This window comes from Dama dama, chromosome 15 (assembly GCF_033118175.1).
Source record: "Dama dama isolate Ldn47 chromosome 15, ASM3311817v1, whole genome shotgun sequence".
Lineage (NCBI taxonomy): Eukaryota > Metazoa > Chordata > Mammalia > Artiodactyla > Cervidae > Dama > Dama dama.
In genome coordinates, this window is record NC_083695.1 from 67,828,655 (window position 1) to 67,852,192 (window position 23,538).

At 41.6% G+C, this 23,538-nt stretch overlaps 1 protein-coding gene across 2 annotated transcripts in view; it reads right to left on the minus strand.

Annotated features, from left to right (window-relative positions):
- The window catches only part of PKD2L1 (polycystin 2 like 1, transient receptor potential cation channel), a 44,511-nt gene that overhangs the window by 18,737 nt on the left and 2,236 nt on the right, over nt 1–23,538 (minus strand). The window contains exons 2-3 of one of the 2 annotated variants that reach the window (XM_061163129.1): nt 20,819–21,098; nt 20,308–20,421 (exon numbers count right to left, since the gene is read on the minus strand). In XM_061163129.1, coding sequence (XP_061019112.1) covers nt 20,308–20,421; nt 20,819–21,053 — 349 coding nt within the window. In that variant the 5' untranslated portion in view covers nt 21,054–21,098. Of the gene's footprint in view, nt 1–20,307; nt 20,443–20,817; nt 21,099–23,538 lie in introns of those variants that run through there. The other variant, XM_061163130.1, reaches the window with a different exon arrangement.

Genomic DNA, 23,538 nt, shown 5'->3' on the forward strand with positions numbered 1-23,538 from the left:
CCTCGGAGTGCTGAATGAAGGATTTCACATAGGTGTATCTAAGAGGACACAGCTGAGAGAACTAGATCACTCACAGCTGCTTTGGTAACTAAGTCCATGAGTATTATCAAGCCTTTCAGGAGTTAAAAAGATTAAAGTTCTAGAGCAATCTATGACTACATATGGTTAGTTTCTTCTTAGGAAATCAGATTCAAGGCCAAAGAGTTATGAGTTGCTTTAGAAGGAATTCAGTCAGGCTAAAGGTGATCATTCTGAGAAGTGGAAAATGAATCCAAGAACAAACCAGTGGTCTCCCTAAAGTTTCTGGTAGCTCTGAGATCTTAGGGCAGGGGTAAGAAAAACTTATAAATATCTTTCCATCCTGAATCAATGTAACAGATTGTCTCAGGAGATGAAATATTGAAATAAGATACCTAGATGATTATCATGCTGAGTGAAGTAAATCAGACAAAGACAAATATCATATGATTATCGCTATATGTGAAATCTTAAAAAAATTATACAAGTGACCTTATCTACAAAACAGAAACAGACTCACAGATTTAGAGAATGAATTTATGGTTACCAGGTTAGAAGGGTTTATGGGAGGGATAGATTAAGCATTTGGGACTGACATGTACACACTACTATGTTATATTTAAAATAGATAACCAATAAGGACCTATTGTATAGCATAGGAAACTCTGCTCAATATTCGGTAATAATCTAAATGGGAAAAGAATTTTAAATAGAATGAAGTGAAGTGAAGTGAAGTGAAAGTCGTTCAGTTGTGTCTGACTTTGCGACACCATGGACTATACAATACATGGAATTCTCCAGGCCGGAATACTGGAGTGTGTAGCCTTTCCCTTCTCAAGGGGATCTTCCCAACCCAGGGATTGAACCCAGGTCTCTTGCACTGCAGGCAGATTCTTTACCAGCTGAGCCATAGGGAAGACCTTAATAGAATAGATACATGTTTATGTAGAACTGAGTCACTTTGCTGTTCATGTGAAACTAACAACACTGTTAATCAACTATGTCCCAATATAAAATAATCAAAGTTTAAAAAAAAATAAAAATTATATCAATTGTCAAAAATGATACCTAGATGACTGGAGATGGGACTAGGGAACAGGCCACAAGAATACACTTATGATTAGCTGCTGGAACTTCTCTGTTCTATTCAATTTCTCAGTGCAGATGCAAGGGAGAGCAAAAGCAATTGATTCTTACAGATTTAATATAAACTTAGCTGATAGGTTGTAAACTGTTACATAATTTCAGAACCCAAACAGCATAGTTCTTATGTAATCCAGAACCCTCAAGATATAAAATGAATTTCAGCAATGTCATGAAAGATATATAAGACATATAGAGCTTTGGTCTCTAAGAATAAGGGCACACTGTTTTAAGAGAAGATGCCAACTGGAGTATAACATAAGAGACCTGCCTTAGTATGGGGTTTTTTCCTAGTTGCTTGTCTGAAGTGATTCTTACACATATTTTCCTAGAAGGTTACAGAAGAAGACTGTGCTTGCTCTTATCTATGTTTCCTTCAATGATTTCACCTGAGATCTCCTAAAGACTAATCATGAAGGAAAAAAAAAAAAAAAAAACCAAGGCCATAGAGAGGAGTATACACCTGAACTTTAAAGACTTTACAGCCTATAGCTATACCAAAGAGCTATTTCATGTTAAATCTGAGGAAGCATTAAAAGAGGAGCCCTTTAAGTTAAAGGGTACCATGGTTAGAATTCTTGAAAATTTGGACCCAAACAAGTTGAAAATGAGGCAATACAGATAAATGACATATTTAGGGGCTACCCCAATTATGATGCCACCATTTCATGCACTATCCTTACAAAATATCACAGAAACGTGACTAAGGTAGTAGCATTGGTAAGGAGTGATTTCACGACATAGAAGTCATGGACTTCACCTGTAATTTTGCTGTTCAACCTGCATGCATCAATGATTCTGTGAAGATTATAGGATAATCAATACCATGACTAAACTACAAAGAGATCAGTCCTGGGTGTTTATTGGAAGGCCTGATGTTGAAGCTCAAGCTCTGATATTTTGGCCATGATGTGAAGAGCTGACTCATTTGAAAAGACCCTGATGCTGGGAAAGGTTGAGGGCAGGAAGAGAAGGGGACTACAGAGGATGAGATGGTTGGATGGCATCACCGACTCGATGGACATGGGTTTGGGTGGACTCCGGGAGTTGGTGATGGACAGGGAGACCTGGCGTGCTGCGGTTCATGGGGTTGCAAAGAGTCGGCATGACTGAGTGACTGAACTGAACTGAAACGACATGATCATCCAGTGCCAAGAACTGATTCTGTCTGGAGTTATAGGGTCTGTTAAAGGTAGCCTCAACATTGATTGGCTCATAAAATATTGCAGAATTAAAGCAGTTCAGGAAAAATGTACAAAGACAGCTTCAGACACATCACAAAAATATATCACCTCCTTTACTATAGGGCATGCTCACTCAGTACAGAACAAGAGGCTCTCAAATGATTCTACAGAAAGGGAAGACATATTTAAGTAATTAAAATATGAACTGACTTTAAAATAATTTAAATAGAGACATGTCATTATCACTTTGAAGGGCGTGAATGCCTTGAAACACATTATCAAACTTTCCCTATGTAAGCTGGTACAGCCACTATGGAAAATAGTATGGAGGTTCCTCAAAAAAAAAACTAAAAATAGAATTATCATATGATCCAGCAATCCCACTCCTGTGCATATATCCAGACAAAACTAATAAAAAAAAAATACATGCACCACTATGTTCACAGAAGCACTAATCACAATAGCCAAGACATGGAAGCAGCCCAAACGTTCACCAACAGATGAATGGATAAAGAAGATACGGTATATATGTTACTAAGTGAAGCAACTCAGAAAGAAAAGGACAAATACCATATGATACCACTTATATGTGGAATCTAAAAATGACACAAATGGACCTATCTACGAAACAGACTCATGGACATAGACAACAGACTGGTGGTTGCCAAGGGGGAAGGTGATAGGGAAGGATGGAGTCGGAGATTGGAGTTAGCAGACATCAGCTATTACTTATGGAATGGATAAACAACAAGGTCCTACTGTATAGCACAGAGAACTATATTCAGTATCCTATGATAAATCATAAGGAAAATAATTTTTAATGCATATATATGTATAACTGAATTACTTTGCTGTACAGCAGAAATGAACAGAACACTGTAAATCAACTATATTTCAAATAAAAATGTTCAAAAATTAAAAGACAAAGTGAACTTTCCCTGGGGTTGTCAAATTAAAACAATATTCACAATCTAAAAGTTGAGAGTTAACAGTTTACTTGGTGGAGATTTTTAGGATTTCAAGTCTGGCAGGCAACATCTCAAGTAACCCTAAGAGAACTGCTCTGAGGAGGTGAGGGGGGAGCCAGATTATACAGAAGTTTTGCAACAAAGGGCAAGTAGTCAGAACATCAAAAGATTATTGTAAATGACAGAAAACCAAATATCCCAAGTTAAGGAATTTAGCATTTTTATGTGTATGGAAAGATGCAAGAGCCTGGGCTCACTGAAACCATTCCTTTGACATACACTTCAGCTATGTGGGGCTGGTATTCTGTATTTAGACAGCCTGAGTTTCCTCAGGGCTTACCATAGGGAGTGGCTGCAGTCTGATGGCTGCTAGATAGCAGGTATTCTTTCATTCCTGAGTTTTCTCAGGAATCACCAGCTCCTGGTGGAGGGCTGCAATTGCTGATAGCTATAACATCCTTTGTTTACTGATATGGCGGGCAATATTCCATTTCTCAGGTAGTGAACAATATTTTCCTGGAGTTCCCATCAGAGATAGCCTTTCAAAGAAATCTCAAGAAGCTGTATCAGGGACAGAGGTCAGGGAAAAGGCTATAGACAGTGGAGCAGAGAAAGAAGTAAAAAAGAATGAAGGTTCCAGCTCAAGATGGCAGAGTATAAGGACATGTGCTTATCTCCTCCTCCTCCTCCACCAAAATAGCAACTAGTTGTTGAACAACCATCAACAGGAGGACATTGGAATCCACAAAAAAAAAGATACTCCACATCCAAAGACAAAGAAGAAGTCACAATGAGACGGTCGGAGGGGAACAATTATGATAAAATCAAATCCTATACTGGACACCACCCTTATGGTAGAAAGTAAAGAGGAACTAAAGAGCCTCTTGATGAAAGTAAAAGAGGAGAGTGAAAAAACTGGCTTAAAACTCAACATTCACAAAATGAAGATCATGGCATCTGGTCCCATCACTTCATGGCAAATAGATGGGAAAACAATGGAAACAGTGACAGATTTTATTTTCTTGGGCTCCAAAATCACTGCAGACAGCAACTATAGCCATGAAATTAAAAGACACTTGCTCCTTGGAAGAAAAGCTATGACCAACCTAGACAGCATATTAAAAATCAGAGATATTACTTTATTGACAAATGTCCGTATAGCCAAAGGTATGGTTCTTTCAGGAGTTATGTATGGATGTTAGAGTTGGACCATAAAGAAAGTTGAGCGCCAAAGACTTGATGCTTTTGAACTGTGGTGTTAGAAAAGACTCTTGAGGGTCCACTGGACAGCAAGGAGATCAAACCAGTCAATTGTAAAGGAAATCTACCCTGAATATTCATTGGAAGGACTGATGCTGAAGCTGAAGCTCCAGTACTTTGGTCACCTGATGCAAAGAACTGACTCCTTAGAAAAGATCCTGACGCTGGGAAAGATTGAAGGCAGAAGGAGAAGGTGATGACAAAGGATGAGATGGTTGGATGTCATCACCAACTTGATGCACATGAGTTTGAGCAAACTCTGGGAGTTGGTGATGGACAGGGAAACCTGGCGTGCTGCAGTCCGTAGGGTTGCAAAGAATCGGTCATGACCGAGCAACTTAACTGATACCTGCTGGGTGGGCAACCCACAAACCGGAGAACGATAATACCCAAGAAATTCTCCCACTGTTCTGAATATTCTGAGCCCCATGTCAGGCTTTCTATCCTGGGGATCCAGCAAAAGGACTGGGAATCCCCAGAGAATCTGACTTTGAAGGCCAGTGGGATTTGATTACAGGATTTCCACAGGAGTAGGGGAAACAGAGACTCCATTCTTGGAAGGCACAAACAAAATCTTGTGTGCATTAAGACCCAGGGGAAAGCAGCAGAGGATACTGAACCAGACTTACCTGCTAGTGTTGGAGGGTCTTCTGTGGTGGCATGGGTCGGCAGTGGCTCACTGCAGGGACCAGGGAACTGGCAGCAGCGGTCCTGGGAGCTGCATCTTGGCTTAAGTACTCTTGGAGGTCACCATTTAACCCTACCGTGCTGTGCTGTGCTGTGCTTAGTCACTCAGTTGTGTCTGATTCTTTGTGACCCCATGGACTGTGGCCTGCCAGGCTCCTCTGTCCATGGGGATTCTCTAGGCAAGAATACTGCAGTGGGTTGCCATGCTCTCCTCCAGGGGATCTTCCCAACACAGGAATTGAACCCAGGTCTCCTGCATTGCAGGTGAATGCTTTACCATCTGAGTCACCAGGGAAGCCCAAGAATACTGGTGTAGGTAGCTTAATCCTTCTCTAGGGGATCTTCCCAACCTAGGAATTGAACCTGGTTTTCCTGCATTGCAGACAGATTCTTTACAAGCTGAGCTACTAGGGAAGCCCTAACCCTACTACAGAGCCCTGCAGATCCCAGGGCTGGGTGACTTCAGGCCAAACAATTAACAAGGAGGGAACAAATCCCACACATCTGCAGAAAATTGGATTAAAGCTTTTCTGAGCATGGCCCTGCCTACCAGATCAAGACCCAGTTTTTCTCACTGCTAGTCCCTCCAGTCAGGAAGTTTATACAAGCCTCTTAGCTTCATCCATGGAATGGCAAACAGAACAAGCAAGAAGAACCATAATCCCACAGTAGCTAGAACAATAACCATATTACAGAAAGCTAATCAGGATGAAAAATCAGAAGATTATGTCCCAGATGAAGGGACAAGATAAAATTCTATAAAAACAATTAAATGAAGTGAAGATAGGCAACCTTCCAGAAAAAGAATTCAGAATAATGATAGTGAAGATGATCTAGGATCTCAGAAACAGAATGAGGATGATGCAAGAAATGTTTTCCAAGAGATGAATAATACACTGGAAGGAATCAATAGCAGAATAACTGAGGCAGAAGAATGGGTAAGTGACCTAGAGGACAGAATGGTGGAAATCACTGCCACAGAACAAAATATAGACAAGAGAAAGAAAAAAAAAAAAAAAGAAGAAGAAGAAGATGGCCTCAGAGACTCCTGGGACAACATTAAATGCACCAACATTTGCATCGTAGGGGTCCCAGAAGGAGAAGAGAGAGAGAGAAGGGACCTGAGAAAATATTTGAAAAGATAATAGCTGAAAACTTCCCTAACATGGGAAAAGAAATAGTCAACCAAGTCCAGGAAGTGCAGAGAGTCCCAGGCAGGATAAACCCAAAGAGGAATACACTGAGACACATAGTAATCAAACTGACAAAAATTAAAAACAAAGATAAAACATTAAAAGCAACAAAGGAAAAATAACAAATAACATACAGGGGAACTCCCATAAGGTTATCAGTTGATTTCTCAACAAAAACTCTACAAGCCAGAAGGGAATGGCACAATATACTTAAATTGATGAAAAGAAAGTATCTACAACCAAGAACACTCTACCCAGCAAGACTCTGATTCAGATTTGACAGAGAAAGCAAAAGCTTTCCAGACAAGCAAAAGTTAAGAGAATTCAGCACCACCAAACCAGGTTTATAACAAATTCTAAAGGAACATCTCTAGGCAGGAAACATGAGAGAGGGAAAAGATCTACACAAAATAAACCCCAAACAACTAAGAAAATGATAATAGGATCATACATATCAGTAATTACCTTAAATGTAAATAGATTAAATGCACCAATCAAAAGATAGACTGGCTGCCTGGACGAAAACATGTGCAAGTGAGACAGGGTGCTCAGGGCTGGTCCACTGGGATGACCCTGGGGGATGGGATGGGAAGGGAGGTGGAAGAGAAGTTCTGCATGGGGAACATATGTGCGCCCATGGCTGATTCATGTTGATGTTTGGCAAAAACCACTACAATATTGTGAAATAATTAGTCTCCAACTAAAATAAATAAATTAATCTTTTTAAAAGTGCAAATATGCTCTTCCACTTACCACACTCTAATTAACCTCCCAAATTGTATGTAATTATTTTATATTGTTAGGTTAATCATGTTTCCATTATGGGTTGCAATTGTAATGATCTTTTTTGTCTGGCTATTGATGGTGAAAACTGATAAACCTCTTCTATTATTGTGATTTCTGCTTAAAACAATAATTGTATAATGACTGGTCAGCAGAAAATAATAGAGTTCTGTATCACTGAAATTACCATTTAATAGAAAAACCTGTAATCACTTAAAAATCCAGAGGCATATCAGAATTATCTTGGAATTTTTTTAAAAATACAAATGCTCAGGTATTGCTTTTTTCCTCCAAAACTCCAGATATGTTGCTAATCAGCAGCCACTTTTTTTTTTATTTTTAGCAGCCACTTTTAAAAACAACTAAAGTATATATAATGATCTTTTATTTTTATCTAGTTTGTTTCTCTTTTTCTATTTCATATTCAGTACTCCCATTTCATTTAGTTTATGTTTTCCAATTTCTCTTTTTTATGTTCTTTCTCAAGCCTTTATCAAGAGTAGCAGAAAAGCTTTTATATACATATATATAAATAGTATGTATAATATAATAAATACATTTTAGAAAACTTATGGATTTTCGCCTAGATAAAAATTTTATGACATTTTTATTCCACTTGTTTGACTTGATATGAAGAGAATGAGAGATTTTGAATTTATATTCACTCAAAACTTTGATATAGTTCCACATATTTTGGCATCTAATATTACTGCTAAAAGTCTAGAAAGTTTATTATCTTACTGATTTTTAAAAAAATAAAAAAATTTGAGTGAGGCTTGAAACTTCTAATCCAATTCTGAGAATATAAAGAAATATTATGTTTAAAAAAATAGGAAATTAACATGTGATAGATTATTATTAACTAAAGTACAGATTTTGTTCAAATTTCACAAAATTTTATGCTAGTGTCCATTATTTGGTTTCATATCTTATTCAAGACTTCACATTGTATTTAACTGCATTGAGCAGCTTCAGCTGTATGCAACAAATTCTGTTGAATTCTCATTTTTATTCTATTACAAAATATTTTCTAATTTTCCTTGCTATGGCTTCTTAGATACATCCATCATTTAAAAGTGGACATTTAATTTCTAAATACATGAGATTTTTTTAAGTATCTTTGGTATTAATTTCTGATTTTGATATTAATTTTTCATTTAAATGCTTTCTTCTCTGCAGTCACCCTCTGTGCTTCTTCAGTCTTCTAATTTTATTGAGGCTTTCAATGGCTAAGTCAAAGATCTCTCTTGGAAATGTTATATTGCACTTAAAAATACGTGGATTATTTTCAAATATCTTTTGATATTGATCTCTAGTATAATTCCACAATGATAAGAGAACAGACTCTGTAAGATTTCAATACCTTTACAACGTGAAATATTTGCACCTGGTCTTAAGTCCCTGGATATGTTCTAGTGTTTCCTAGTTATTGTCTATGGGAAATTCAATAGAATTTGTATCCTACTGTTGTGTGAAATTTGTATAAATCTTAATTATGTTGAATGCTTTTCAGGTCTACTATATCCTTCTACTTCTCTGTATATTCATTCTATTAAGTTTTGAGAGTTTGATATTGAAACTCCAATTAAAAATCTTAATTTATCTACTTAAAAAATAATTGTAATATATAGCAGAATTATATGTAATTTTGTTCTGTATTTTCCAAGTCTCCTGTAAATGTGTTATCATATTTTCATAATTAAAAAAAATTAAAAAGAAACAGAAAAAAATAAACACAGGAAAAAAAGTTAAACAAACAAAAAAAAACCCCAAGCCATCAGAAGCAGTTTACCAACTACAGGAAGTCTCACTATAATGTATTCATTGACCTAGGTGCCAATGTAAAATTTCATTCTGCTAATAAATGTTCATTTTTATCCTTATGTATAATGCAAATTGTCTAACGATTTCTTCTCTTGTTTACCTATACTAATAAAATTCAAAATTGAAGCCCAACTTTAATCTCTCTGAAGGAAGGTATTTTTGCATAATCATATTTTAACTCTGTCCTGGTCTTAATCTTCCAACTCTGTTTCCTCTGAAAACAGATTTTATCTGTATAGGATTTTCTAGTTTAGTGTGTGGGTTACTACATTTACGTTACATTGCTCTGTAAAATAAGGCAGGGAATAAATATGCTATTTAAAGTTTTTTTAAAAAAGGAAAGAAGGTCTTCGTGTTCGCATTTTAAAATTAGGTAAATGACCTCATCTTTCAAGCTTGAATTCATTTTTACTTTTAATTTTATTTTATACAATGTGTAGACAGTTCCCTGTTCTCTGCATTTAGAAGTATAAACAATATAAAGCTGTTAATTCTGTAAGTAATTTTTATAATTATGATGTAACTCTATCCTATCCTTAAAACATTTAAAATAAACCCTTTATGTGCAAAAAAAAGAAAAAAGGAAAGAAGAAGATTCAAATACTGTGGGTAGAGGTAAGTGAGAAGAAAGCAAAGCCGACTAGCATCTGGGGAGAGAGATGAGAGACAAGAAAGAAGACATTGGGAGAGGTGGGTCAAGTTACAGAAGTACCCAGGGACATTCTTGGTGTTTAGGTGGCAAAGACTCTGTGCTCCTAATCCTGAGGGCCCAGGTTCCATCCCTGGTCAGGGAACTAGATCCCACATGCCGCAACTAAGACCTGTCACACCCAAATAAATAAGTAAATACATAAATAAATATTTTTTAAAAAACAAAGAAGTACCCAGCAAGAAGCACTGTATCTGATTCCTGCCTTCACTGCAAGCTGTCAGTTTCTGGCAGATATTCTGAAGTGTGAGTTAGTTTCTACAAAGTGCATCAAGAGTTCCTACACTGACTTTATTGCCATCAGCCATCAACATCTTAGGAAAGCCTCCTATGCTTATCATCTTCAGAGCACATTTCATTTCTGTTTGCCTAGAACAAACCATCTGTTTGCCTATAAATCAACCAAAGTCTCTTTTCTAAAATTTCTACCTATATGTGCCTGGGCTTCCCTTGTAGCTCAGGGGTGAGAGAGTCAATTCTTAGGCAGGTTGATAAGAAATCCGGGGTCCGAGGAGGAGACAGGGGTCTGGAATTTTCAAGGAGGAGGAAAGGACAAACTTTTTTTTCCCTCTACATTCCTTAGTCACATAAAACGTTTTTTCTTTAAGCCTGAGGATTACACAACAAACAACTCTGTTGAAACTCTCTACTAAGGATTATAGAACAACAATGTATCCTGGTTGAGAACAGTTTCTCCTTCTTAAAAACCATCTGACTAATCCTGTTATCTTAAAATGCAAATTGTGGTAGTGGGTCTGTGTGTGTGTATTTAGTCATTCAGTTGTGTCAGACTCTTTTTGACCCCATGGAACCTTGAGACATTCTTTTGATTTATTGTGATAACCAATTAAAAAAGTATAACTCCTTTGCTAACACTAGCTGGGGGGCACTCTCCATCCCCCTTCTGATGTCTATATATAGAAGCTTTCTCTGTCTCTTTTCATACTTTAATAAAACTGCTACACAAAAGCTCTTGAGTGATCAAGCCTGGTCCCTGGTCCTGAAGCTAAATCTTCTTCGGAGATCAGGAATCCGACATCGTTCACCATAAGCTCTCAGTTGTAAAGAATCTGCCTGTAATGCAGGAGATATGGGTTCAATCTCTGGGTCTGGAAGATCCCCCTGGAGAAGGAAATGCCAACCCACTCCAGTATTCTTGCCTAGGAAACCCCATGGACAGAGGAGCCTTGCCAGCTACAATCCATGGGGTCGCAAGAGTTGGACATGACTTAGAGACTAAACCACCACCACCAACTTATGTGCCTAGAAAATGGCTCAAATGATACACACCGAACTGTTAATAGTGGTTAATAACAGTGGCTTTATTGGGCTTTTTAAAACAAGGACTATGTATTAACATTTCAATAAAGATGTTCCCAGAAACTTTTCGGGGGGGGGGGGGGGGGCGCGGGGTTTGGAATTTTTTGTAAGTAACGAGGAAAAACACTATTTTACATTTTCCTGTTATACTTGTCCTTTCAGACTCGGAGTATGGCAAAGCTCTTGTGTAACTATAGTCTGAGGCCTTAGCTGGCTCTGGCTACCTCCTCCAACCCCTGCCTCCTCCAGGCTAACAGCCAATGATGTTAAAACAAGCAGGCAAGCAAACAGCAATGACTTTAGGCCTCTTTGGCATTGACTCTGGGTCTCCTCAGATGCAAATGCTTGCCTGCCTCTGGGAGCTGCGAGTGCTGCCAGATTGCTCTGACCATTTTGTTGCCCACATCTTGCCACAGTCCAGAGCACCCCTTCACCATTGTATTCATCACACCTTGTCACTGTTGCTTTACATTTCTACCATCTTTCCTCCTTGAGGGCAGAGGACGAATCTCTGTATTTCAAACCCTTTAACAGTTGGCCTAGGGCCTGACATAGTGAAAAGTGAAAGTTCGTCACTCAGTCATCTCTGGCTCTTTGAGATCCCATGGACTGTAGCCTGCCCAGCTCCTCTGTCCATGGAATTCTCCAGGCAAGAATACTGGAGTGGGTTGCTATTTCCTTCTCCAGGGGATCTTCCCCACCCAGGTATTGAACCCTGGTCTCAATTCTTTACCAACTGAGCCACTAGGGAAGCCAGGACTTCATATATGTTTGAATGAAACAATGTGAATACCCAGGCTCTTGTCCTTCATTGGAACTCTTTCCTAATAAGCTCTCTTTGTCTCATTTGTCCTTTTCCTCAATGTTGTGAAATAATTTGGTTTGACTAGATCAGACTCATTCTCTAAGTCAGTGGTTCACAAATATTTTGTTCTCAGGAGCCCCTGAAAGGGTCTCAGTATATCCAGGTGTCCTTAGAGCACAACTTTGAGAACCACTGCCCTTTGCCTATTTCTGTGACTAGCACCTCCACCCAGACCTGAGAATCTGCCTGAACGTAAAACCCTAGACTTTCTCCTGCTACCATTCCACAGTGTAAAGAGATCATTATCAATGTAATCCCTTACCTGTGTACCACATTACATAGTTCACAAAGAGCTTTCCCCTGCAATATCTCCATATAGCTTGTCAGACATGGTGTGATCTTTCCACATTATCCACAAGCAGTTTCCTATGAATTATGAGGTTCAGAGTTATTTGACTAGCTAAGGTCATTTAGCTGGCAAGAGGCAGAGTCAGCACTCAGACTCATGCCTTATGAATATGAACTACGTGTTTTTTCTCTGGCCACTTACACTGGCAGTGCCCCAGATTTCATCGGCTAGTGGTGCCTGCACTTCTGTGCTTGACTGAAGCATGGTCACGTTGCTGTTGTTGTTTACTTGTTAAGTCATGTATGACTCTTTTGTGACCCCATGGACTATAGCCTGCCAGGATCCTCTGTCCATGGGATTTTCCAAGCACGAATATTAGAATAGGTTGCCATTTTCTTCTCCAGGGGATCTTCCTGATCCAAGGATCGAACCCGTGTCTCCTGCATTGGCCAGGTGGATTCTTTACCACTGACCCACCTGGGAAGCCTGAAGCATAGTCATAGTCATAAGAAAAACCCTTTCCCTGATCCTAAGATCTAGCACTTAAATGTACTAGTGTGTTTCTAGAGACCAGTGACAGCCCCAAATGGGAGAAAACTAAATGACAAGTTATCATTCAGCATTGGACAGTAGGATATGTCCAAACCCACTGGTCTTATAATAGTGATCCAGGCCCTGAAAATTCCGGGGCACCAGGGAATTCCGCTACAGATCAAAGCCTGCTGTGCTGTGCTGTGCTTAGTCACTCAGTTGTGTCTGATTCTTTGTGACCCCATGGACTGCAGCCCGCCAGGCTCCTCGGTCCGTGGGGGCTCTCCAGGCAAGAATACTGGAGTGGGTTGCCATGCCCTCCTCCAGGGGATTTTTCTAATCCAGGGATTGAACCCAGGTCTCTGGCATTGTAGGTGGATTCTTTACTCCCCGAGCCACTAGGGAAGCCCCAAAGCCTGCTGATAGGGCCTAAATCTCTATCATTTAGGTTTAATTGACTCAGATCATCTCACCCTAGTACTGGAAGGACATCTTAATTCTCTGGGTCTGGATGGGCCATGGTTAACTAAGTATGCTAGGAGAGGCATGAAATTATTATCCCATGGTCATCCTTTCTTTTTTTTTTTTGACTGTGCCAAGTCTTAGTTGTGACCTGCAAACTCTTAGTTGTGGCATGTGAGATCTAGTTCCCTAGACAGAGATCAAATCCCGGGCCCCTTCATTGGGAGCATGGAGTCTTAGCCACTGGATCACTAGGGAAGCCCCCTCATGGCCATTCTTAGTATTTGGCAACCTCATCTGGAGAGTTAGTCTTTCTGATCCTTGCTAAGCATTATATTGGTACTTTCAAACAGATCTCAGGTTCTGGTGGGTTAAACTTTTCATTTCCGTATTTTCCAAATTTATGGAAATGATGTGGAATGACAACTGATATTTATTGAAAGTCCACTATACGCCAAACACCATATTAAGTACCTTTTTTTGTTTTCCACTAGTCTCACAAAGCAAACATTATCCTCATTTGAAATACAAGGAAATCAAAACCTCCAGGGATTTAAATATCTTGACCTACATCTTATCAAAGGCACATGTCTAATAACTGGTTGCACCATCATTTGAAGGAAGTCATCTTATTCTAGGTCCCATACTATCTCCATCACCACTGTGCCTTCACTAATGTTATGATTCTATATGACCAATTATCTTCTGCCATCATTACAGCCACATGGGGGCATGGGGCTCACCGAAAGATATTTCCTTAACCTCTAATATCTTTCTGTTCCTTTCTTTGTTAACTCTAGGGACGCTCAGTCAAGAAAGTCATCTTCTATGAAGGTTTCTCAAAAAATTAAAAATAAAATTATCATATGATCCATTAATTTTATTTCCAGGTATTTATTCAAAGGAAATGAAATCTGTACACCCCTATGTTTACCGCAATATTATTTGCAATAACCAAGACATGGAAACACTGATGGATGAATGGATAAAGAGAAGGTGATGTGTGTATGTGTGTATGTAAAGAGAGAAATACTGTGTAACTTTACTTACTGGTAGAATCTTAAAAAACAAACAAAGAAACCAAACCAAACAAAACAAAACCCCCCAAAAGAAAACCATCTCAACCTCCTGAACTCATAGGTACACAGAACAGATTGGTGAGTACCAGATGCAGGAGGTGGGCAAAATGGGTGAAAGTGGTCAAAATGAAAAAATTTCCAGTGATAAGAAATAAGTCTTGGGCTACAGGGCTGGTGACTATATTTGAAAAGCTGCTAAGAAAGTAGATCTTAAAAGTTCTCATTACAAGAAAAAAACCTGTAATTATGTGTGCTGATAAACTAAACTTAACTAAACTTACTGCGGTAATCCTTTAACAATATATAAATATATCAGAACATCATGTTGTACATCTAAAACTAATACAATGGTACATTATCAATTGTATCTCAGTCTAAAAAAAGACATATTCTTCCTAATCTCCAAGCTTATTCCAGCCTCTCCTGTTAGCGTAAGATTCCATCAGTCTACAGACAGAACCTTAAAACCCACTAAAAGAAAGCCGAGTGAACAGGCATTTCCTGACAACCAGTAGTGGATAAAGAACATCCAATTGACATTAATTGGAGTGTAGATATAAGTCGCCAAAGGCCAAGGGTCTTTGCCCTCCTCCGCAGCTCCATGGTGACCAGACTCAGCCTTGTCTTGGCTCAGAGCTGCTTCTATTCCAGGGGAGTGAGGGACAGTCCCAGGTGCACCTTTGAGATAACAATACTGTCTCCTAAAACAAACAGCCATTGTTTCTACACAAAGACCTTCAATGTTTCCTCCATCAACAAAAGGCTACAGCCATCCTACCAAGAAGACAAAAGGCTGGAAGCCCTTTCAGAAATAGCATGATGGTGGGAGGGAAGAGGTGGGGGCAGGAAGATCATTCTTAAGCACTTTCTCTGCCCAGGAATAGGATTGACTCTACTCATCAGGAACCAGACTGAATTACTGATCATTCCTGGACTATTCATAATGACAATTGTAACAGCTTTCTAAGCTGTGGAACGGAAATAATAGTATCTACTCCTTACAGGATTGCTGTCAGGATCAAATGAGATAACAGGTGTGAAAGCTCTTTGTGAAATTTAAAGGACTGCACAACTGATATTGTTATTATGAAAAGATTGATAGTTCACCCATAATGCCTCTATCAAAAAGACAGATTTATTTTAACCAGATGAGACTCCAAATACCCTGGTGTCTAGATCCACCCAGTTCCTGAACCAAAGCATAACAGAGAAGAAATGTAGTTAGTATGGCTAAGCACCATGGTTTACTAGTGCCCATTTCAGCTCAAATTGCTGTGCAGGTGATGCCTGACCTAGCTGACTATTCTATCCAGCCCCAGGAACCCACATCCTGGAAGTGAGCCCCTTGGTGGTTGGTCCCTACCTAGGGTCTAATGTGCCAAACGTCACCCCCAATCTTCTTCCTTGCTCTTCTTAAAATGTATTTCTTATGCAATTATACAAAAATAAACACACATAATATATTAAAACATGAGAAAACTGTCTATCCTCACTAGTGACCAAAGACAAATAAATTAAGGCAAACTGTACTATGTTATGCCTATTTAATAATAAAAATTATAAATAAGAATATCCAATGTTAACAAACTTGTGACAAAATTGGTGTGATCTTACAATGCTAACAATATAATAAATCTATATGGTTGCTTACAGAGGGAAAATAACAACACATAGCAAGTACTAAGAAGACATTCCTGCCTTTGGCATAGTAACCTCTCTCCCTGGAAATTCCAAGGAGGTCATTCAACAAAAGTGGTGAAAAAAAGCAGCAAGTATAGATATATTTACCTGTTCTAGGCAAATACTGAAATAACAAGAGAAATGTTTTAGTTAACTGTGGTGTGACTGTAGTCATTAAAATGAAAATATAAAAAACACTTAGAAACATGAGGAACTATGATATAATTCCAAGTGAAAGTACACAATATGATGATGAGGCAACATAACTTCATCAATCATATACTATGGTCTACGGCTTCCCTGGTGACTCAGCTGGTAAAGAATCTGTCTGCAATGCAGGTAGATTGACCTTGGTTTGATCCCTGGGTTGGGAAGATCCCCTGGAGAAGGGAAAGGCTACCCACTCCAGTATTCTAGTCTGGAGAATTCCATTCTAAACCCATAGAATATACAGCACCAAGAGTGGACCATAATGTGAAGTATGGACTTTGGATGATGACGACGTGGCAACATAACTTCATCAATCATAACAGGTACCACCCTGGATCTGTGTGTGTGGAGGTGAGGGGTCCTTCCACTATCTCCATAGTTTTGCCTTTTCCAGATTCAGATGCCAGCTCTTCTCCTTACTAGTTCAAGTATTTGGAAATCCCCTTAACACAAAGATAAATACTATCAATGATTGTGTGAGGTTCTTTATACATTATCTCCATAAGTATTATTATCTTTGTTCTGGTCTAGTGTTTCTTAACATTTTTTGCATTGTACCCTAACCCAGGAGCCTCTTTAGACATTTTTTTTCCTAATCACCCTACACCCTAATTAAATTTTAATATCACATACACTTTCTACATTAGCTCAAGTACTAGGGTCCTTTGGAGATCCAAAAGCTATAGAAATAGCTAAGCAGGGTTGTTTTGTCCTGAAGGCAACTATTTTCACCCCTTTGAGGGCTACATCATCCCCACTGAGAATATTTAGTTTAGTTGCAGATGGCCAGCGCTCAGGGAGACTGTGTGAAGAAGCGAAGATGCTAGAAAGGTGAGGTCAGGACCCTGGAGAGCACCAAAGAAGCCCTACTGAGACCTTGTCTAAGACTCAGTGTTACCTGAAGATTAACCTGAAGCAAGGAAGGGGCTATGAGAGGAGGGGGCCTAGGAAACTAGTCTTAGTGGTATTTTATTGCATGTTGTAGGAATCATCAGAATATGAAGGCCTCCAAATTCTCTCTCAAAAGAAAGCTCTTGAGGGGGCTGGCAGTCTGTACTTATAACTCTTCACAGGGTCCTCAGGATAACATCCCAATTACATATTATACCTTATAAAGCCCTTCACAACACCCTCTGCTTAAATGGCTGGCCTTGTCTTCCTTTACCACTTTGTTCTTCAAATTCCCTGCTCCAGCCACACTGATGCACTCTCACTAAACTGTGCCCTCTTTCACTTCTGGGGCTTGGCACATATTATTCCCTTTTCCCAGAAACATCCTCATCTTCACCTTTCAGGAAGCGGAATTCTCCTCCTCATTCAGGTTTTAGTTCAGACATTATTTCCTCTACCTGTCCTCATACATCCCTCAGATCTGGAGTAACAGCATCACAGAACTCTGAACTGGCTGGATTGACTATGGAGTATTTTGTCCATTAGGGGTATCATATAGATCAGACCTGGAGACAGGCAATCAGGATGGTGAGCATTATGGAATATACATGCTAGGCATGGAGGTAATGACTCCATGGATCTTACTTCATGTTTCTCACGTAATAATCCCATTGGATTGGGTAGGTATAGAAGAGAAAACTAAAACTCAAAGAAGTTAAGCTACTTACTCAAGGTCCCTCACCTGGTAAATGGTAGAACATGGTGTTTGAACCCAAATCTGTGTAAATTCAGAGCCCATGCCTTCAATCTCTGCATAATACCACTTCTGGAAACCATTTTATAATGACTGGATTAGTGGGAAATTAGCAGGTATCTAATCCAGAGAACAGATCACCACATCCATTCACACAGCTGAAGAACTGTCACTTTGGAGAGTAACAGGGAAGTAGATGGCTCAATAGAAGGAAGTTCTTAAAAGGAGAAGGTTGAGCCCCTGAAAGGCCCAAGGATCAGTCATTTCTGCGTATCTCAGTCCAAGGTCTGGTACAGAAGGGGGAGCTCTGTGAATGGAAGGAAATAGCGCTGTCCCATGAAACAGTGAAACTCTCATGGATGCTCCATAGGTTGTAGTCACCTGACAAGGCACCACAGGGAGGATCAAGGAGAAAGGATTTCTATCTCTTTGAACTAGATGAACTGTAAAGCTCCTGGACACTCAAAGATTCTGTGATTATTGGATTGAGTCTATGACTCAGACTTTGGCAAGTTACAGACCACCTAGTATTCGGCAGTGCATTGGGATCTCAAAAAGTAGAGAATGTGAGCGGATGGACTAGTGGGCTCTGAGAACTGCAGCTTCCCACCCTGAAGCCAGAATGGTTCACTCTGACTCTGGGGATCCAGAAACCTCCTGATCTTGCTCTGGAAATAGAGACATTCCTGTCATTTATAAAGAAAGGCTCTGCCTACCTGTTACAGCTGCTGTCATAGGATCTGAAAATGGAGAGAAACACTCCTTCCTGGCAGATGGTTGAGACAAAAGACAGTATGTCAACAAATGAATTTCTGACAGTCATTTGCTGAGAGGAATAAAATGGGTCCCACAAAACATACCCTGGGTTGACTGTTGTTCCCCACATGCTCTGTCTCCTTTCACTCCATGCTGATGGCCTATGGTAAACATAGAACTGCCCCCCTCTCCCCACAGAATGAGTTCCAACCAAGTACAGCCAAAACAAGTGCTCAGCTTTCCTAGAGGGCTCATATAAATGTGGATGGCTCACAAACATGATGAAATTTTTAACCTAAATTATATTATCAGAACTTCAGATTCTGCTTGCAGAATATTTGTGCAACCTAGAAAGAACAGAGACTTCTGTGAGGTATGTGCTGTGCTGTGCTTAGTCGCTCAGTCGTGTCCGACTCTTTGCCACCCTGTGGGCTGTAGCCCGCCAGGCTTCTCTGCCCATGGGGATTCTCCAGGCAAGAATACTAGACTGAGTTGCCATACCCTCCTCCAGGGGATCTTCCCAACCCAGGCATCAAATCCAGGTCTCCTGCGTTGCAGGGAGATTTTTTTCACCGTCTGAGCCACCAGGGAAGCCCAAGAATACCGAAGTGGGTAACTTGACCCTTCTCCAGGGGATCTTCCCGACCCTCAGGAGCCGAACTGGGGTCTCCTGCATTGCAGGCTGATTCTTTAAGCTGAGCTACCAGGGAAGGCCTCTGTGAGGTATAATATCACCTAGTAATGGAGGCACCTTAGCTGTATGATCTAAGCTGCAGCTTCAGTCAATACACGTACCCACACAACTCCATCAAACTAACCAAAATTCACTTGTGCAAGAACTTAAAGCAGCAGTTAACTAAATACAAAGCACACTTACCTATAGGTCTTATAGCATCTGCTCGATCCATCTTTATCACTACCTCCAGTTATTTGTTCTTCTATGACTCACTGATCTACTTGCAAAATATTTATGTTAAATATGTAAATATGATAAATATTACAGTTATCAGAGAAGCTTTTCACTTGCTTCTCTCAAGGGACAAACCAAACCTTCCCAGCTTATATCTATAGATAGAGCTTCAGATAAGCTTCCCTCCATACCCTTGGCATGGGAGAATCTTAGCTACACTGATTACCACACCATTTGCATCTTTAACCTTTTATTAGGGATATGAATTCTAAGGCCTGCCTGAATCTTTTTCTTTCTGCCTCCAAAGAAAAGTGGATCAAACATAGTCTACGTTAACTATGTGAAACCCACCAAACTATTTTTTTCTGAACAGAAAAGAGTGTCATCCACTCTTTACAAAAGGTTAAAAACTTCCACCTGCTAACAGAGAACAGTGGTTGCTAAGTCAGTATCAAGAACTTGAACTTAAAATGTGGATTCCCCTAAAAACGAAACAAACAAAAAAAAGTGGATTCCCCCTTGTAACTCTTGACAAAGCAACCTGTATGAAGTTTTCCCAGTCTGCCTTTTTCTCCTGAACTCAGTGACATGCACTTTTTAATTAAAAGGCCTGAAGCTGGAAAGGTATAAAATAGAATGTTATTATTGATATAAAGGTCCTAGGACACGGTCTGATCACACAGGTGGAGGAGGCTGTCCCCACAGACGCTGCCCACAGAGGTGTGTACACAGTTGCTGTACACACAGGTGCTGATCACACACAGATGTACACAGAGACAAACGTTACTCACAGAGACAGATGTCCACCAGGAACACGATGTATACCAAAAGCTCCCGCAGGGTGATCTTGACATACAGCTCCCGGTTCTCAGCTGTGTTTTCAGTCAAGGTCGTTCCCCAAAGTCCTAAAGGGAGGGACATTGGAAAGATGTCCAGAATTCCCACAGCAGGGTTCCTTCCAGTTACCCCACCAACCAGTCCCTGGAATTTATGCTCATTTCTACCCCAGCCCCTTTTCCCATCACCTTATCCCAGATGGGGCAGGCTAGGGTATCATCACATCCATGTCTTCCCTCAAACTAGCTCCCATATACGCTTCTGAGTCCCCAAGAGATGACTGTGCCAGGCTTTCCCTCTGAGAGACTACCACACTAGCCTCTGTACCCTGGGGCATTCAGATCTGACACAGACAGTTCACAAACCCCAAAGATACATCTTCATACTGTATCCCCTTCCCAAAGCCTCAACTGGCCCCTTCTCCCGACCCCAGTATCTCAGGAGGTGCCTCCCCCCACCAGGCACCTCTGATGCCACGACAGATGCGAAGGCAGCAGCTGGACACCAGGGTCCTGTGTGCTTTCTCCTGGGGTCCATCTTCAGGCTGCTTCGGTTGGGATTGAGGCGGCACTGCACTGGAGATGGTGCAGATCCTGAGGGTCCCTTGAGGGGAGGGGGGGCCGCTGTAGGTGGGGTTGTCCCAGGCTCCATTCCCCAGCTTTTGTAGCTCCTGCTCCTCGGGGCTTCCCACAGCATTCATGGGGAATGAGGCAGGGGACCTGGCACCTCAGGTACCCACTGTCACCTGGAAAACAGAGAACAAAGACACAGGTTAGCCTAGCCAGCAGAGGGAAAGGGAAGGGGATGTGAGAGCAGCTGGTCTCCCGCAGCACGGGGAGTCTGTGCCCGCTGCGGGGAGGGAGCAGAGGAGATGGAGGGTGGGGAGTGACCGTCAGTGCTGCCAGGGGCTCTCTCTCCCCTCAGCAAGTGCAGGGGACAAGAAGAAAGAGGGTGGGAGGGAACTGGGAGGCAGGGGTTTGATGGGGGAATAGGAAGGTGTGGAGACTAGGTTTGGAAGGAAGGTGGGGCAAGAGAGGCGAACACTGTGGGGAGAGCAGGGCTGCTTGCAGATGGGGCCTGGGAGGAATGCACCCCCACCAGATAGGAGAGGTGATGAAAGAGCAATGGGTGGGGCTGGGAGGAAAGGGAGGCCTTGGAACTTCACTGCAGGTCTGAGCTCATTGTCACTAAAAGCTCCTGAAAGGGCCGCCATGGATCGGGGTGGGGACCCAGGCCAGGCACAGGGACTGAAAAGTGCTGCCTCCCTCCAGGCTCAGTCAATGGTGTCTGAGGCTCTGTTATTGTCTCACCTTGAGCTGACCCCTGGTGGGGTGAAGAAGGGGGGCTCTTCTCCCTCATTCCACCCTCACAGCTGGGGGGAAGGATCAAGACAGGAAGTCCCCCTCTTTCAGACACTTATGTGACAGGGTCTCTGACCGCAGATGAAGAGGGGGAATGCCTGCAGAGGTCCAGATCACCTGTATTCTTTTTTCTGAGGTCTGTCCTCTTAGAGGGTCCACACTCTAGCTTACAGCTGAGCTATACTGCCAGAAAGGTCTTCCTGCAGGGTGCAGAGCTGTTTAGGGAAGAGGCTAAGCACTGATTGGGAAGGCTGACCAGAGAGCAAAGGGCAAGGGCTGTGTGACCTGGGACTCCTTAAGGGGAGTGTACATGTGGACCCAGCTCAGCTGACAAGCTTATCTTAGCCTCTGCTTAATGCTGGACCTAGAACAGTGAGCAGGAGCACAAAATGCAGCAGGAGAAATAGCAAGGCTGATTGGCTTCCCCCCCCAATCTTAGGTTTCTGAATCAAATCCCTGGCAAGGACCCTCAGCAATCTTTGCCTGTGCCTAGCTCCAGGCCCTGAGCAAGTGCCCTGGCTTGCCTACAGGCATGAGCTGTGGCTCAGAACAGAGCTGGCCCCATGGATGCAGATGCTTACCTCCTCCTTGATGGCTGGAGTGGGGGCTGCCCTCTCTCCTCCTCCTGACTCCCTCTCTGGGCTACTCTATTGCTGGTCTGGCCTGAAGCCCACCCACCTTTGTGCTCAGTGAAACATCAGCCTGGTGGAAGTCAGCAGTCTTAGGTGTCCCCATAAAGAGATCCTGATCCCAGACAACTCAGGGCTGGGCTCAGCTCCTCATGAGTGTATTTTAGCATCGGAGACAGCATCTGTCCTACCCCCGGGCCTGCTGCATGGCTCTCCCACCCCAGCCCGGGGCCACTATGAAGGGAATGAACTCTCCATCTGGGCTGTAGCTGACCCAACTCTGTGAGCCCTCCCAGATGGAAGAGTTCCCCTCTTTGCATTTTACTGGTTAATGAGACACATTCCAAGGTGATAGTTTTCTTTGGGAAGACAAAAGATCAGGACTGGGCCTGTACTGCCCATCTGATCTGAAACCATCTGACAGGGAAGGAACAGGAGTTTCTACCTCTCACCCATAGGCTTTTCAAACAATTGCAAAAGGACCCTTGGCCTGCAAAACTGAGCTCTGGGACAGAGGCGATGAACAGGAAGCTAGAGTCCAAAGAAGTGGGGAGAGGAAATGGAGATGGTTTCTGATTCCTTTGGGATGATTTTATATCCTAAGGGGGGCTTATGATCAGCAGGGGTTTGGATGGACTCAAGGAGGTCCATCACGTGACGGGTCCTAAGCCCCAGGGAGCTTAAGGCCAGGGATATGGGACCTGTCTCGGTCACCTACCTGGCCAACATTGTTCTTCCCTGCTCAGTCCTGAGCACTCCCCATGGAGTATGATCTATAAGGCCCACAGTGGGCACAGGTCATGTAACAGCTTGAGAAATTCTCTCAAAAGGCATTCTGCATTCTTAGGATGTTAAATCTTACTCAAGAAGTTGCAAATGTGGTAATAAAGTGGGATCTCCTGATGATTTAATGACCAGCAGTTCTCCAGGCCCTCCAGCTCCTATTGGCACTAGACTCTACTCTGTTAAAAAAAAAGCAACTGATTTCAGAGGAGTCCTGCGGCTCAGACTGCCTCTTATCGGCTCAGCAAAACCCAAGAGGCTTGAACTTGAAACCAAAACTCCCGGGTTTAACTCTTGGCTGAAAAACACATTAATCAGATGGTTCTAGGCAACAATAAGAGTCCCTTTGAGGCTCTGTTTACCTATCTGCAAAGTGTTGATGATAAGGCCTGTCCTGCTAAATTTAAGGATT